General features: G+C 48.0%; 1 protein-coding gene across 2 annotated transcripts in view; it reads right to left on the bottom strand.

Moving 5' to 3' along the window:
- Positions 1 to 16006, bottom strand: part of TBC1D8 (TBC1 domain family member 8) — a 137758-nt gene that overhangs the window by 19271 nt on the left and 102481 nt on the right. For both annotated transcript variants that reach the window (XM_018054925.1, XM_018054926.1), the window contains exons 9-15: positions 14805 to 14955; positions 13274 to 13488; positions 12543 to 12660; positions 9251 to 9536; positions 8222 to 8351; positions 7991 to 8089; positions 6688 to 6756 (exon numbers count right to left, since the gene is read on the bottom strand). In XM_018054925.1, coding sequence (XP_017910414.1) covers positions 6688 to 6756; positions 7991 to 8089; positions 8222 to 8351; positions 9251 to 9536; positions 12543 to 12660; positions 13274 to 13488; positions 14805 to 14955 — 1068 coding nt within the window. The remainder of the gene's footprint in view (positions 1 to 6687; positions 6757 to 7990; positions 8090 to 8221; positions 8352 to 9250; positions 9537 to 12542; positions 12661 to 13273; positions 13489 to 14804; positions 14956 to 16006) is intronic.

Consider the following 16006-nt stretch of genomic DNA (forward strand, 5'->3'; position numbering starts at 1 on the left):
ACAGAAGAAACTAGCAACACTGGTTACCTGTGGGGGTAGGAGACAGGGGCAGCACCCAGATTAAGAAGCAAGCGTTTTTACTACATGCTACTTTTTATACATTCTGAATTTTGAACCACATGACCATATTAACAAGTCACAATTTTAAAAGAAAAAAAAAAAAGACCATTTGAAGTCTTGGGAATAGACTGAAAACTAAAGCAATCAACACGGGCCCCAGCACTGATCACTGAGGACCAGCAAGGCTCTTCAGAGCATGTCTTTTGCACCTGTACTACATCATCTCGTGGGACGTCTCGGCTCACTGACTCAGCTGACTTCACAGCTTCAGTGCCCTCTGCCCACAGGATGGCACAGGAACAAGCACAGATGCTCTACCATCCCAGTACCTGTGCTCAGATGGAGACCAAAACGCCATTTATAATTTTACCGCATATTATCAGCAGCCATGTTCTTCAAAAAGCCTTTGCAGAACGATGAGAAGTACTGTAAGAACTCTTAAGTGTAAAATGAAGGTCTCGTAAATTCCCATTTCTCAAAACCCAAGACACGCTGTGAATTTGTGTGTATATTTTTGTCATCCTGTCATGCTAGCTAGAGGCCCTCAGAATCCTGTCCAGAAAACACAGTTATAAAAGCTAAAGACCAGTGCAACCAATTTACACAGAATCCTAGAAGCCAATACAAAACTCAGCAAAGGATATGAAGAGATGATACAAGAAAGCAGACAATTAGCCAATAAACTCACAAAAGGGCAGGCAACCTCACTAATGGGTGCGCAGATTGAGGTTAGGATGAAACGCTACTTTCTGGGACTTCCCTAGTGGTACAGTGGCTAAGATGCCAGTACTCCCAACACAGGGGGCTCAGGTTCAATCCCTGGTCAGGGAACCGGATCCCATCCATTGCAGCAAGAGTTCACAGGCCACAGCTAAAGATCTCGCAGGCCTCAATGAACACTGACGATGCCACGTGCCGCAACCAAGACCCAGTGCAACCAAATAAATAAATAGTTTTTTGAAAACGAAATGCAATTTTCTACAAGGCTAGCAAAAATTTTAAAGACCCATAATATTAAATGATAGCTGAGTATGAAACATTAGGAAATGAAAACTTTTAGACATCATCAGTGGAACTGAAATTTGAAAGATCTAGAACACTTTAGCAACAGTGACTGAAATTTGGTTTGTGCATCCCTAAGGAACCTCTCCTACAGAAACAGCAGCACAGGTGTCTGGAGAAAGGCTCAAGGATGCTCTGCACAGCACTGTTTATAAAGCAGAAAAAACTGGAAACGAGGGAGGGGTGGGAGGGCGGGGCCAGAGGGAGGGGACAGGTGTATACATACAGCTGATCACACTGTCATACAGCTGAAACAAACAACATGAAACAGTTACACTCCCATTTTTTTAAAAAAGCACACTTCAGGAATATATTAATACAAGGCACTGTTTCGGGTCCTGGGTATTTCCCAGAGTAGCCCCTGACTACCAAGTATAGATTGTTCCCATCTCACTTGGAGAGAGAAGACTAATAAAATTGTTCTCAGTTTCAGAGAATAATGGGCAGATGTCACAAACATGGGTTTATATGATTTAAAGCACTGCTTTATTGCCTGGATGGACCTTGAGGGCATTGCGGTAAGTGGAATGAGTCAGAGAAAGACAAATACTATATGATCTTGTAAGTGCAATCTAAAACAATATAACAAATCATTCCAGTCATAGAGAAGGATCAGATTCGTGGTTTTACCAGAGGCAGGAGCTGGGGGTGGGCTGTAGAATAAGACGGTAGTGGTCAAAAGGTACAAATTTCCAGTTAAAAGACAGATGAGTCCTGGGGATGTATGTATACCATGATGACTATACTTAGCACTGCTGTATGGTATATTCCAAAGTTGCTAAGAGAGTAGGTCCTAAAATTTCTCATCACGAGAAAAAAACCATTTTTGTTGCTTTGGGTTTTTTCTTTTTGTATCTATATGATTATACAGTGGAAGTGACAAATAGATTCAAAGAATCAGATCTGATAGAGTGCCTGAAGAAATATGGACAGAGGTATTTTAACACTGTATAGGAGACAGTGATCAAAACCATCCCCAAGAAAAAGAATGCAAAAATGCAAAATGGTTGTCTGGGGAGGCCTTACAAATAGCTGTGAAAAGAAGAGAAGTGAAAAGTAAAAGAGAAAAGGAAAGATATACCCATCTGAATGTAGAGTTCCAAAGAACAGTAAGCAAAGAAAGGCTTCCTAAGTGAACAATGCAAAGAAATAGAAGAAAACGATAGAATGGAAAAGACTAGAGATCTCTTCAAGAAAATTAGGAATACCAAGTGAACATTTCATGCAAAGATGGGCACAATAAAGGACAGAAATGATATGGACCTAACAGAAGCAGAAGATATTAAGAATAGGCAGCAAGAATACACAGAAGGACTATACAAAAAAGATCTTCATGACCGAGATAATTAGAATAGTGTGATCACTCACCTAGAGCCAGACATCCTGGAATGTGAAGTCAAGTAGGCCTTAGGAAGCATCACTATGAAAAAAACTAGTAGAGGAGATGGAATTCCAGCTGAGCTATTTCAAATCCTAAAAGATGATGCTGTGAAAGTGCTGCACTCAATATGCCAGCAAATTTGGAAAACTTAGCAGTGGCCACAGGACTGGGAAAGGTCAGTTTTCATTCCAATCCCAAAGAAGGGCAATGCCAAAGAATGTTCAAACTATTGCACAACTGCACTCATCTCACACACTAGCTAAGTAACGCTCAAAATTCTCCAAGGCAGGCTTCAACAATATGTGAATTGAGAACTTCCAGATGGTCAAGCTGGATTTAGAAAAGGCAGAGGAACCAGAGATCAAACTGCCAAGATCCACTGGATCATAGAAAAGGCAAGAGAATTCCAGGAAAGCATCTACTTCTGGTTCATTGACTATACTAAAGCCTTTCTTTGACTGTGTGGATCACAACAAACTGGGAAATTCTTAAAGAGATGGTATTATCAAACCACCTTACCTGCCTCCTGAGAAACCTGTATGCAGGTCAGTAAGCAACAGTTAGAACTGGACATGAAACAACAGACTGGTTCAAAATTGGGAAAGGAGTATGACAAGGCTGTATACTGTCACCCTGCTTATTTAACTTATATGCAGAGTACATCATGAGAAATGCTGGGCTTGGATGAAGCACAAGCTGGAATCAAGATTGCTGGGAGAAATATCAATAACTTCAGATATGCAGATGACACCACCTTTATGGCAGAAAGCGAAGACAAACTCTTGATGAAGGTGAAAGAAGAGAGTAAAAAAGTTGGCTTAAAACTCAACATTCAAAAAACTAAGATCAGGGCATCCAGCCCCATCACTTCATGACAAACAGATGGGCAAACAATGGAAACAGTGAGAGACTTTATTTGGGGGGGCTCCGAAATCACTGCAGATGGTGACTGCAGCCATGAAATTAAAAGACCCTTGCTCCTTGGAAGAAAACCTATGACAAACTTAGACAGCATTACTTTGAGACATTACTTTGCCAACAAAGGTCTGTATAGTTAAAGCTATGGTTTTTCTAGTAGTCATGTATACATGTGAGAATTGGACCATAAAGAAGATTGAGTGCTGAAGAATTAATGCTTTTGAACTGTGGAGTTGGAAAAGACTCTTGAGAGTCCCATGGACTGCAAAGGAGATCAAACCAGTCAATCCTAAAGGAAGTCAATCCTGAATATTCATTGGAAGGACTGATGTTGAAGCTGAAGCTCCAATACTTTGGCCATCTGATACGAAGAGCCAACTCATTAGAAAAGATCCTGATGCTGGGAAAGATTGAAGGCAGGAGGAGACGGGAATGACAGAGGACGAGATGGTCGGATAGCATCACCGACTCAATGGACATGAGTTTGAGCAAGATCTGGCAGATGGTGAAGGACAGGGAAGTTTGGTGTGCTGCAGTCCATGGGGTTGCAAAGAGTTGGACGTGACTGAGCAACTGAATAACAAGTGACATGATGGATGTTAACCTACTGTGAATCATTTTGCAATATATATAATTCACTATGCTATACAGCTTACACTCAGTGCTATAGGTCAGTTATATCTCAATGAAACAGAAAAAGAAAAAAGAATTGCATTCAGGCAAAAAAGAAAGATGACTTTAAGTTCAGAATAAAAGTGGATTTCACTAAGTACACACTGTTCATCTGTAACAGGAAAGAGTCTGTGAAAAAGACAGAGAATACTGTTTGTTGTTAATACAGAGAACAGTCACACCTGTACATCCCAGGCTTAGGAAAGGACGCAGGGAAGTTAAGGCCACTCCTTAATGAGAACCTATCACATATTTATTCAACAATGTAAGGGTATCTCTTTGTGGCCCTTTCCCTGGGAAAATGAACCTCTGGTTCAAAAGGCAAGAGAGACATGCCAAATCCAACTAGGGAACCTTATACCTTGCAATGACCCAGAGGGATGGGATGAGGAGGGAGGTGGGAGGGGGGTTCAGGATGGGGAACACATGGACACCCATGGCAGATTCATGTCAATGTATGGCAAAACCAATACAATATTGCAAAGTAATTAGCCTCCAATTAAAATAAAACAAAAACAACAACAAAAACCCAAGCATTAAGATATATGAAGTCAGAATGGATGTATGTGTATGGGTGAGTCGCTCTGTTGTCCACCTGAATCTACAATATTGTTAATCAGCTATAAAATAAAAAGTTAAAGAAAAAGAGTACTCCCTAATAAACATCCTGAACACCAAAAAAAAATAATTAATTAAATATATGAGGTCAGACTACAAAAGCCAAGGAAATTCAGAGAAGGTCAGGAGCAAGAGCTGAGGTGTGGGGACAGCCTGAGGGCTGCTCTGCGGGGCGTGACGATGACCCTGGGTGCACACAGGCGGCGCCTCAGGTTGTGCCACAGAATGAGACACCATGCTTATGATGCTGTTTCACTGAAATTTCTTTTCGAAGTGTTATCTTGAAATTGGCATTGTAGTCACAGTTAAGTTAACATTTGTAGTCAGCCCTACACAAACGAAGGGCCTGCAGCGCTAACAACAAATACAAAAATAAATTTCACCCACATCATTCACAGAAAAGATAGAAATAGGAAACAGGAAATGGCTGTCTTCTTTAAATACTCCTTGTATGAAAGTTTAATAATATGGTTAGTACTTAGTACAGTTTATTTTCATGGTGAACTTAAAGCAGTCTTTTAAGTTACATAAATTCAGATGTCTGATGTGTCTTATTCTCCCAAATTGAGAACAGTCAGCCCTAAAGAAATTAGACTCTTCATGCTAAATATCACCTTGGTTTACCTGCTTTTGTGTTTCTAGTATTCCCTGTTTTAACGCCTTGACAAAGAGAGGTGGGGGCACAGGACACCAAGTCACCTTTGACTGTATTTTCTCTTCATGCAACAGAGAAAACTATAAAACTTAGAAACCAGTGATGCTTACAGGAGTCCTCATCACACATCCTGCTGACGGCAGGTGAGGAGTGCCAGCAATTGACTGAGCCAGCCTCGTGTGTCAGTGACCGCAGCAGGCAGTGACATGACGGCTACAGGAGGGTCAGACCAGCTCTGTGGCTCCACTCAGAACCTACACGCTGCTCGGGACTATTTCAAGTACACGGCAATTCAAGTTCAGAGGGACTGAGGGCCCAGAGTCCCCAGCAGAGGAGCTCCAGTGGCCAGACTCCTCTGGGTCTGGCACTGCTCTGCTGCCCTGCGCTCTGCTCCTCTCCCCTTCACAAGCCGCCAGGAGTGGGTCCACTGTCTGCCTCTCTTCCCCATTTCTGCTGACTGTTTCGAGCAAGAAAATTTCTAGGAAGGCACTTGAAAATGGTCTTTGCAGGGTGATGTAAGTAACAAGAGCTGGGAATCCACCTAAATACCCAAATATTCAAAATACGGTTTACTGTATTAAGTACTGGGGCTTCCCTAGTGGCTCAGATGGTAAAGAATCTGCCTGCAATGGGGGAGACCCAGGTTCAATCCCTGGGTCTGGACGATCCCCTGGAAAAGGGAATGGCCACCAACTATTAAGCATTACCAACAGGACAAATTGTAAACTGATTTAAAAATAAGATCATATGGCAACATGAAAAAGTGTTAATAGCATCAAGGGAAACAGAACATAAATAAGCATCCAGACCAGCCCCACAAACAGAAAAATATGTATACACATCTTGTAGGTGGTATTATGAGTAAAACGTATATGAGGTGATACAGGAAACTATATTCAATATCTTGTAATAATCTATAATGAAAAAATACATATATGTGTACAACTGAATCACTGTGCTATACACCAGAATCAAAGACAGCATTGTAAATCAGCTATACTTCAATTTAAAATAATAACAGGAAAAAAAATGGATACGAGGAGACAGTTCAGGAAGAATCACTGTTGTGTCCACGGCTGACTGGGAACTGCTGTTGGGCAGAGCAGGGTGCGTCCCCGTCACTGAGGGCCTCCGGGCCGAGCGCAGCAGCATTCACGCACGGGCTCAGCAGGCACCGTCAGGCCAGAGCCGCCTGGCAGGGGCCGCCCCAGCCTCGCTGCACTCAGCAGGCCCGTGCCGGCCCCTCCCCGCCGCAGGTGGGCAGCCTCGGCCTCGGCCTGACTCAGGGTCTCTCACTTCCTCACCCCTCAGAGTCTCCTACCTTGAATAAATCGTAGAGCTCCTCCAGGTCTTCAGGGAGGACGGAGACTTCTGGGATAACGACTCGAAGCTCGAGGAAAGAACAAACAGGCATGGGGTGAATGCTCTGCCTGCCCTGGAGGATCAGGGGTCAAGAGGGCACGTCCCACTGGAGTGGACGCCAGGCGCCCAGATCATCCGGAGATGGCTTTAGGGCAACTTTCTCAGTGCTTCATCCTCAACCTTTCTCATTCACACATCCAAGACTCAGGACGAGCATTTAAATACTTGCAAAGGACCAAACGCTAGCAAGGCTTGAGCTTGCGTGGCAAGCTCCTGCCACCAGCCCTGTAGGCCTGGACTTCCCTGGTGGTCCAGCGGTTAAGAGCCAGCCTGCCAGTGCTGGGGCCAAAGGTTCGATCCCTGGTCTGGGAAGATCCCCACAGGCCACAGATCAGCTAAGCCTGCACGCCCCGACCACGGAAGCCCGTGCGCCCTAGAGCCTATGCCCGATAACAAGAGGAGCCACAGCAACGAGAAGCCCTCGAAGCACAACTGGAGCGGCGCCCCACTCACCACAGCTAGAGGAAAGCCCCCGCAGCGGTGCCACCCGGCACCGCCAAAAGTAAATGACACGTAAATAACGGCTTTAAGAAAACTGTGTGTGCTCAGTCCAGTCCGACTCTTTGTGACCTCAGACTGGAGCCTGCCAGGCTCCTCTGTCCATGGGGTTTTCCTGGCAAGAATAAATACTGGAGTAGTTTGCCATTTCCTATGCCAGTAGTAGTGGCCCCTAAAAAAAAAACAAAAAAAAAGGCCACAGGCCCTCAGCACAGGGCAACATCTATATTGTTCTTTATTTAACCCCACATGATGAGTGTTGTTATCCTCATTTTACAACCAGGGAGACAGAGGCTCACAGTAGTTAATTTGCTCACAATATGCCTGACTCTAAAACTAAATCCATGCTGTTTCTCCACTAGCTCACTGCTGTCAAGCTGTCGTTAGTTGCTCAGCGTGTCCGACTCTTTGTGACCCGAGGGACTGCAGCCCCCTAGACTCCTCTGTCCATGGGATTTCCCAGGCAAGAATACTGGAGTGGGTTGCCTTTGCCTTTTCCCGGGCATCTTCCTGACCCAGGTATCGAACCCAGGCCCCCTGCACTGCAAGCAGAATCTTTACCATCTGAACCACTTAGTTGTTAATTTAATGCAAAAAACAAACACACAAAAGCTGTCGTTCTCCTGTCAGGAGGCAGCAGGAGGCCCAGCGCGGGTCAGCGCCTGGCCGCAGGGAGCCGCGGCCCGGAGGCGGCCCCTACTCACCACGTTCTGCTTCGTGGTGTCCTCGTGGCCCTGGAGGACTCGGATCCTGTGCCTGCAGCGCATGCGCTCGATCTGAGCCACAGACTGGTCCCCGAATTTCTGCAGGGGAGGGAGGGAGCGCTCGCTCACAGAATCCTCTCTGCATCCAGACAGCAGATGAGCAGCAGCCCCCAACACCTCCCTGGAAGTTCAGCTCCCAAGAGGCGCGGGGCGGGAGCGGGGCCCAGGTACCTCATAGGAGTCCCGGATCAGGTCTGCGATGTCAGTCACAGGACACGGCTCCTGGTCGTCAGAGAAGAAGGCGTGGTGGCTGCCAATAGGGGGTCCCGGGCTGTCCTCGTTCTTGACGTGGTCCAGAAACCTGGGCACATCAGACACCAGGAAAGCACAGGTTACCATCCCCTCCACCACCCTGGGCACCTTGCAGCCCCCACCACCTTCACAGGGGCGCCCAGACATGGGCAGCAACTGTCACACCAGCTCCTCTGTCTCCAGTCACTGTGAGGAAGGCCAGGCCGCCGCAGCTACACTCTTTCTAGAGAAAAGGAGAAGCGAGCGTGAAGACAGGCATGGAGACCCTGGAGCCACAGAAAGGCCTCCAAGGCCTCTGACGCTCCGGCTTCCCTGGTGGCTCAGACGGTGAAGAGTCTGCCTGCAGCGTGACAGACCGAGGTTTCAGTCCCTGGGTCGGGAAGATCCCCTGGAGAAGTATTCTCGCCTGGGAAATCCCATGGACAGAGTCTGGAGGGCTACAGTCCATGGGGTCGCAGAGAGCAGGACATGACTGAGCGATGGACACTTTCACTTTTCTGACTCTCCAGCGACGTACATACTGTGACGGAGACCCAGTGACGTAGACACTGTGTTTCCACGGTACTCTGAACAGGAACTTGTCATTTATCAGCCAGCTCGCCCTCAGTTCCACACGTCCTCAGGCTAGCGGGCTTTGCCTTCACGGCAACACTCAGAACACCTGTGTTCTGTGCACAAGACATCCACACCCCCAGCTAACTTCCTGAGGCCCACGTTTCCCCAGGTCCACCTGCCCTCCTTCCGTTCAAGGTCACTGGAGGTCCGTCTAGACTTAGGACACCTGAACCTTTTGAGAGACAGCAGTGCCCTCTTGGTGGACAGCAGCGACGGAAGGTGGCGAGGATGACAAGGTCGCCGGATGGCTTGGCCCCAGGGGACCACAAGGTGGCCGAGTGGAGGGGAGCCCCACAGTGACGGCCCAGTCCAGCGCCCGGCTCCCCGCCTCACCTGCTGAGGACCATCAAGGCCTGGCTGTCATCCTTGCTGCTACACAGGTCCTCGGCGGTGGCCTCCAGCACAGCCAGTCCCAGCTGGAAGATGGCCTTGATGCCGTCGTAGAAGAAGCAGTCGACCACGTTCACGGCGCTCTCCAGGGGCATGATGCTGAGGAAGAGCGTGAGGAACCAGGACAGGGAGATGGACGCCAGGGCCGAGAGGTCGTGCATGTGCTCGGCCAGCTCAGGGAGCTGCTCCCTGATGAGCTCCTCGAAGACGGACTGGTCCACCTGGGCCCCTGGGGAAGGAGCCACGGAGACTGGCTGAGGAGGGAGTCACTCCCTCTCAGATTAGAGCTGCTCTGAGACACACAGAACCATGACACAGGACGGGAGTCCAGGGAAGGGCTCACACTTGGTTCACTGACTTCTGATGTTTGGACCAAGGCGATTCAATGGGGGAAGGACAGTATTTTCATCTGGCATTTTAGAAAACAGTGCTCCTGTCTACTACAGCTAGGACACAGAAGCAACCTAGATGTCCATCGAAGTTTGAATGGGTAAAGAAGCTGTGGTACATGTATACAATGCAATATTACTCAGCCATAAGAAGGAATGCATTTGCGTCAGTCCTAATGGGGTGGCTGAGCCTAAAGTTTATTAATCAGAGTAAGTCAGAAAGAGAAAAACAAATATTGTATATGAATGCATATATAGAGAATCTAGAAAGATGGTACTGATGAGCCTATTTGCAGGGCAGCAGTGGAGACCCAGACATAGAGAACAGACATGGACACAGTGGGGGAAGGAGAGGAAGGGACAAAAGCAGAGAGTAGCCCTGAAACATATACACTACCATACATGGAACAGAGAGCAAGTGGGAATTTGCTATATGACTCAGGGAGCCCAACTGGTGCCCTGTGACACCCTAGAGGGGCAGGATTGGGTGGGAGGCAGGAGGGAGGTTCAGGAGGGAAGGGACATATGTATACCTATGGCTAATTCATGCTGACGTATGGCAGAAACCAACACAATATTGTAAATCAATTACCCTTCAATTATAAATAAAATAAGACAGTGCTGAACCAAGTGCCCATCTACTGGGTGGGGGAGGGGGAAGGGACCCTTCCTACTTCAAACCATTCAGAAAAATACATATGAAATGTGTCATGGATTTAGGTATAAAAGCTAATGCTAAAAAAACATCTAAAAGAAAATACAGGCAAAAGGCTCAAATTTCTTAGGACACAAAAGCATTAACTGTAGAAAAATTATGATTTGGATTTCATCAAAATTAAAGACTGGTATTCTTCAAAAGAAACCATTCATAAAATGAAAATGCAAACTTCAAACTCAGAGAAAATATCTGTGGCAACTATATCTGGCAAAAGTTTTCTAATCAAAATAAAAATAAAGAACTGATGCAACTTGATAATAAAAAATCAATAAATCTTTTTTAAAAAAAAAGCAAAAGATTTGCACATTTCTAAAGTGACAAATGGCCAATAAGCACAGAAAAACAGGTTTAACATCATTAACAATGATTAGAGAAATGTAAATTAAAATCACCATGATATACCACTCTCACCCACCAGAATGGCTAAAATTAAAAAGACAGAAAATTCCAAGTATAAACAGGGATTTGGAGCAACTGAAACTCCCATGCATTGCTGGTATGAGATAATGCGAATACGCTTTGTCCATTTTGGAAAACTGACAGTTTTCTTATAAAGTTAAGCACACATCTAACTGTGACCCAGGAATTCTACTCCTGGGTAAATCCTAAGAAAAGTGTCAATATATATTCCAAAAAGACTTATACACAGATGTTCACTGGGACTTATAAGAAGAAACTGGCAACTCCAGTGACTGGGATGAAAGAATCATGGTATGAACGCACCATGAAACGGCACGCAGCAATGGATAGGAACTGCTGATGCACCTACAGTATCTTGAGTGAAGGAAGTCAGAACATTCGCTACTATTACATTTATTCCAAGTTCAAGAACAAGCCAAATAAACCTGTGGTGACAGAAATCAGTGCCAGGTGTGGTGTGTGGCAGGGAAGAGGCGGCAGGGGTTGTAGAAACGCTCCCTGTATTGGGGTGGTGGTCACAGCATCTTGGAGGGTCCACTGCTCACTGCTGACTACAGTCTGTCCCATCACCCAGGGAGGGCTTGGACAGCATGCCCCCAGTGACCTCGAGGTTCTGGTCACTCCTTGCTGCTCTGTACAGCATTAAGTACCTCCCTTGATATGAAGGGAAGAGGGAAGCAAACCAATTAGCCACTCAAATACAGGCAGGGGGCAGGGGACAAGTCAAAGGCCGCCTCCTTCCTGGCCAGCCCGCCCTCCCTCCCGGTGGTCATCAAACTCCCTCAGTTCTTAGACCTCAGTCTTCAAGCCTCTTCTTCCTGCCTTATCCCTACATCCAGTCCTTTGCCAAATTCCATCTCAAACTGGTTCTTCTGTTTCTGATCCCACGGCTGCCACCCTAAGTTTACGCCATTTCCACCTCTCATTCTGGATTACTATAAGGTGTCCGTCCCTAAGAGTATCGCTCGGCCAGAGCAATTTCCACGTCATTTTCTCCATGAGGAGGTAGCTGGATCACAGACAGGGTGCAAATTCAAATCTCAACCATACGAAAGTCAGCGGCACATATGCCTGGGGGTCACACACAGGTTTGCCCAGAGCTGGGGCAGTCACAAATGCCCTTTCTTACCATCAGCCTGGATAAGTGAGGAGTTCTCTCCTCCTCTGCCCTTTACGTCGGGCCTCAAGGGTCTCCATTATTGCTCTGCTCCCTGCATCTCCTATCTGCGCAAACTCCCTGGGGACCAAGAAGAGAACTCTCCTTCCAGGCCTCAGCATCAGTGAAAAACCTCTGTGGTTTTCACTTTTGGACTTGCTTTTTGAACCTAGGAATTTTTCATTCCTTAAGTTCAGCTATCCACATATACTAATTTTTTCTTTATCCAAAAACCTGTAAGAGGGGACTTCCCAGGCATCCAGTGGTTACCACTCTGTGCTCCCACTGCAGGAGGTCATGGGTTTGATTCCTGGTCAGAGAACTAAGATATCGCACGCCACACAGTGCAGCCAAAAAAAAAAAAAAAAATCTTTAAGAGTTTGTGGCAAAGAAGCAGTCAGGTTACCACATTCCACCCTTTTGCCAAAACTGTGCAGAGAGTTACATCAGTTAGTTTTGAAGATTCCAGAGTCAGACAGTGCTGGTGCAGAGACTAGCCGCGTCTCTTTATAACCACCCCGAGGGACAGAGGGGAAGGGAGCAGACAGTTACCGATGACGCGGTGGTTGAAGTAGTCGGGCAGCATCCGCTCACACACAGCCACCAGCAGCCAGAAGGCTTCCTCCTCCTTAGCGTACAGCAGCAGGACAGAGGTCAGGATGTTCATGGACTGCTCAGGGGAGTCACAGGGGAGCGGACAATTACTGACCAGGTCACATGTACCACAGAGACATTCAACAACACACAAGCCCAGGTGACCCACAGAAGCCCAGGCTACACAGATGAGAGACACAGTATACGCCACCAGTCAGGACTGAGCTGGAATGACCACAGTTATCGGCGTGGGCCCCACAGGACCCACAGGGCTGAATCATCAGCCACTGCTTTGCCCCTGGCCCCCAGGAGTGATGCTGGACTGGGCTGTGGAGCACGCCTTAGGCTCAGAACCCAACCCCACTAATCTCTGTGTCTATGTTCAGATTTAAAAATAATCCTGATGACTTCTGTACGGTTTAGAGGTAGGACGCTCCAGAGCGGCTTCATCAATACTATCCTGCAGTGGAGGCTGGGAGGCCATGAAGGCTGAATGGCCTCCTGAGGACAGGGGCCAGCTCATGCCACGCTCTCCTGGGCCCTGGGTAACACTCCTCCCACATCATCAGCTTGTCTGCCTCCACGAGGCCGATTCCCTCCCCAGGACAGTCCTGGGTACGGATGGCTAAGAACACGGCACTCGAGGCCTGGGCGGTTGGCCTGGGGCGGCGCTGCAGCACCCAGCTCACCTGGCAGTACCCGATCTTGGGGTTCCTGTGGGCATAGGCCGTCAGGACTCTCCTCAAGGCCGCAATGCCTGTTTCGTTTTGGAAAGCGGGGTGCTCCGGCAGGGAGCGGTGCAGGTCCCGCTCTATCTCTTCCGTCACCAGGCAACACTTCCCCATGGACTCCTCCACCAGGTTGCCGTAGTAACCGGGATGCGCAGCAAGGTCCGTGACGGCATCTGGTGATTTACAAGTAACATTTCAATGTTAGGTGGCGGCCTGGAGGGGAGGGGAGTTTGGGAGAGAATGGATACACGTGTATGCATGGCTGAGTCCCTTTGCTGTCCACCTGAAACTCTCACACAACACTGTTAACTGGCTCTTCTCCAATATAAAATAAAAAGTTTTTAAAAAAAATAACATTTCAAGGGGGGCTGATTTCTGGGAGAGAGTCCACATGGGGAGGGCCCTGTCCTGCCGGAGGACCTCAGTGGGGTCTCACTAAGCAACACAAAATAGTTAAGACCACATATGACCAAAAGGAACGTCACTTCTGCTAAAAACAAAAAAGAGAGGAAAAATGAAGTAATACGGCTTTTCTAAGAATAACCTTACAGAGAGAGGGGGAGAAGAGCTCATACTAAAAATAGCTTTATACTAATATGCTTATAATCAGTTGTACTCCTCAGTAACAGGTGTATGTATGTGGCCTATCTGCCAAATGAGAGAAAGCCCGTGTGCACCAACAAAGACCCAGCGCAACCAAAAATAGAGTACAATTAAAAAAGAGCTATGGAGCACATGTTCTGTGGCGCACACGAGGAGCCCCAGCCTCCAGAAGGCTCCCAGAAGGGCCTCTGAGGAAGGTGGAGCCCTGGCCGCTCTCCCCCCAGCACCTCGAAAGGAGCAGCAGTCACATCCTGGGCCCTCCCTTCTTGCTGGTGGGGCCCCCGTTCCTTCAACAAGTGGCGCCACAGGGCTCACAGAAGACGCCTCTGGAGACCTGGGCCCCAGGCTCAGCCCATCCACCGGCGAGCGTCAGATGAGAGACGCCCCAAAGCAGCAGACGGAGAGCCCCAGATCCAGCGAAGCAGGAGGAGGATGCGGGCAGGAGAGAAGACCCCTCGGCTCTGTGTGCACTCCCCGCAGCGGGGGGGCCAGGAGGAAGTGTTCCCAGAGGGAGTTATTATAAAGCACACGAGTGAGCAACTTCTGAAGACGTTTCAGGTCTCTAGACATCTAGACACTGCATGTCCAGGGGGTTCTGAACAGAATTCTAAGGACGATGAAGAGACTCACAAAATCACGGCTGAAGGGGAGGCGATCCCTCTGCCAGACCTCACGCTGACCGGGGACCCCGCAGCCCAGAGGTTGCAGCAGCCTGGCCCAAAGTCCACACAGAAGGTCCCAAGGTCCCAGCTGGGCATGCCACAGGCGGAGAGAAGCCGTCTGCATGCGCGCACACACACTCCCCACCCCCCACTCGGGTCAGGGCCTCCGTCCTGGGTCTGCTCCAGAAATAAAAGCTGGGCCTGGAGACCCCAGAAACCCTCACCTGAGAAAAGAAGCCAGAGCCTGCCGCGCAGGGACTCGGGGATCCCCATGGCCACCAGCTTCCGGATCTTCTCTGTGCGGAACATGCACACCGTCCTGCCGTACTCCGCGAAGTGGTCATTCCAGAGGCTCACCTTGATCTGTTCCCTGGACTGGAAGCGGAAACACGCTCGGTGTACGAAGACGCATCGTCCACAGCCCGTCACAGAGGGTGCTCCCTCGGCTGAGAGAGGACCCACCTGCTCCAGGCAATTCGCTGGGCAGACACCTCTGAACGTCCAGCAGCATGGGGATGTAAAGGTCACTAGCCCTTCGGGAATTCAGAGGCCCGTGGGAGACCCGACGTGAATAAAGTGCCATTTCCTTGGCAAAGTTGATAGTAAGAGTGTGCTCATCCGAACTGCTATGGGAACGCAAAGCCGATGGAGGGCGGAGCGGGGTCGGGGTGGGGAAGCCTCTCAGGATGTCGAAGCCAAACCAGTTTCTGAAACAGGTCAGCTCAGAGGGCAGAGGGGAGCCAGGGGCTCTCATGATTTGCTTGGAACTTCCTGACAGCCAGAGGAAAAATTGCCAACTGGAAAAAAAAAATGACATCGTTCTCAGTAGCAGAGATGAGAAAGAGACGATGTCTCTAGGCAGCTGGAAATCCTTTCAAACTATGAATTTTGAAAATTCTTTAGAATTCCTAGCTGGCAGGAATGTTTCCGTGCCTTTTAAATAAGAAATTTATGTATGCTCTTAATTATCTGTATTCTCCAGTCATGGGAGAGGTGCACACATATAGTCAATATTCTTATTTGTTGAAACAATGAGCATTCAGTGAGCATCTCTGAACAGCACATCAGAAGGCTTCACCCTGAATAATAAAGCTAACAATCTGTGATACATGAGCCATTAAGTGTCCAAGCGGCAGCCACCCTGGTACTGGCGGTGCCCACACAGCATGCCTCCTGGCAGGGCACCATCTCATAGCTCGGCTTCTAGTCTATTTACCACTCAAGCACTGCCCACAGAGTCTCTCTGCAGAGGAGAAAACAATCACAAGTGTAACCAAGGTATTTCTAGTTTAGTAGAACTGGAAAACAGCCAGGGGCCAAAAAAGAAGCGCTGTACCTAGGAGTCCCGCGATTGCCCCTGGATAAAAGGAGACAGACTTGTTCTGCACCTGGAAACCCCACAAGGAGAACACGGATTGATGCTCCC

Source organism: Capra hircus, chromosome 11 (genome assembly GCF_001704415.2).
Source record: "Capra hircus breed San Clemente chromosome 11, ASM170441v1, whole genome shotgun sequence".
Lineage (NCBI taxonomy): Eukaryota > Metazoa > Chordata > Mammalia > Artiodactyla > Bovidae > Capra > Capra hircus.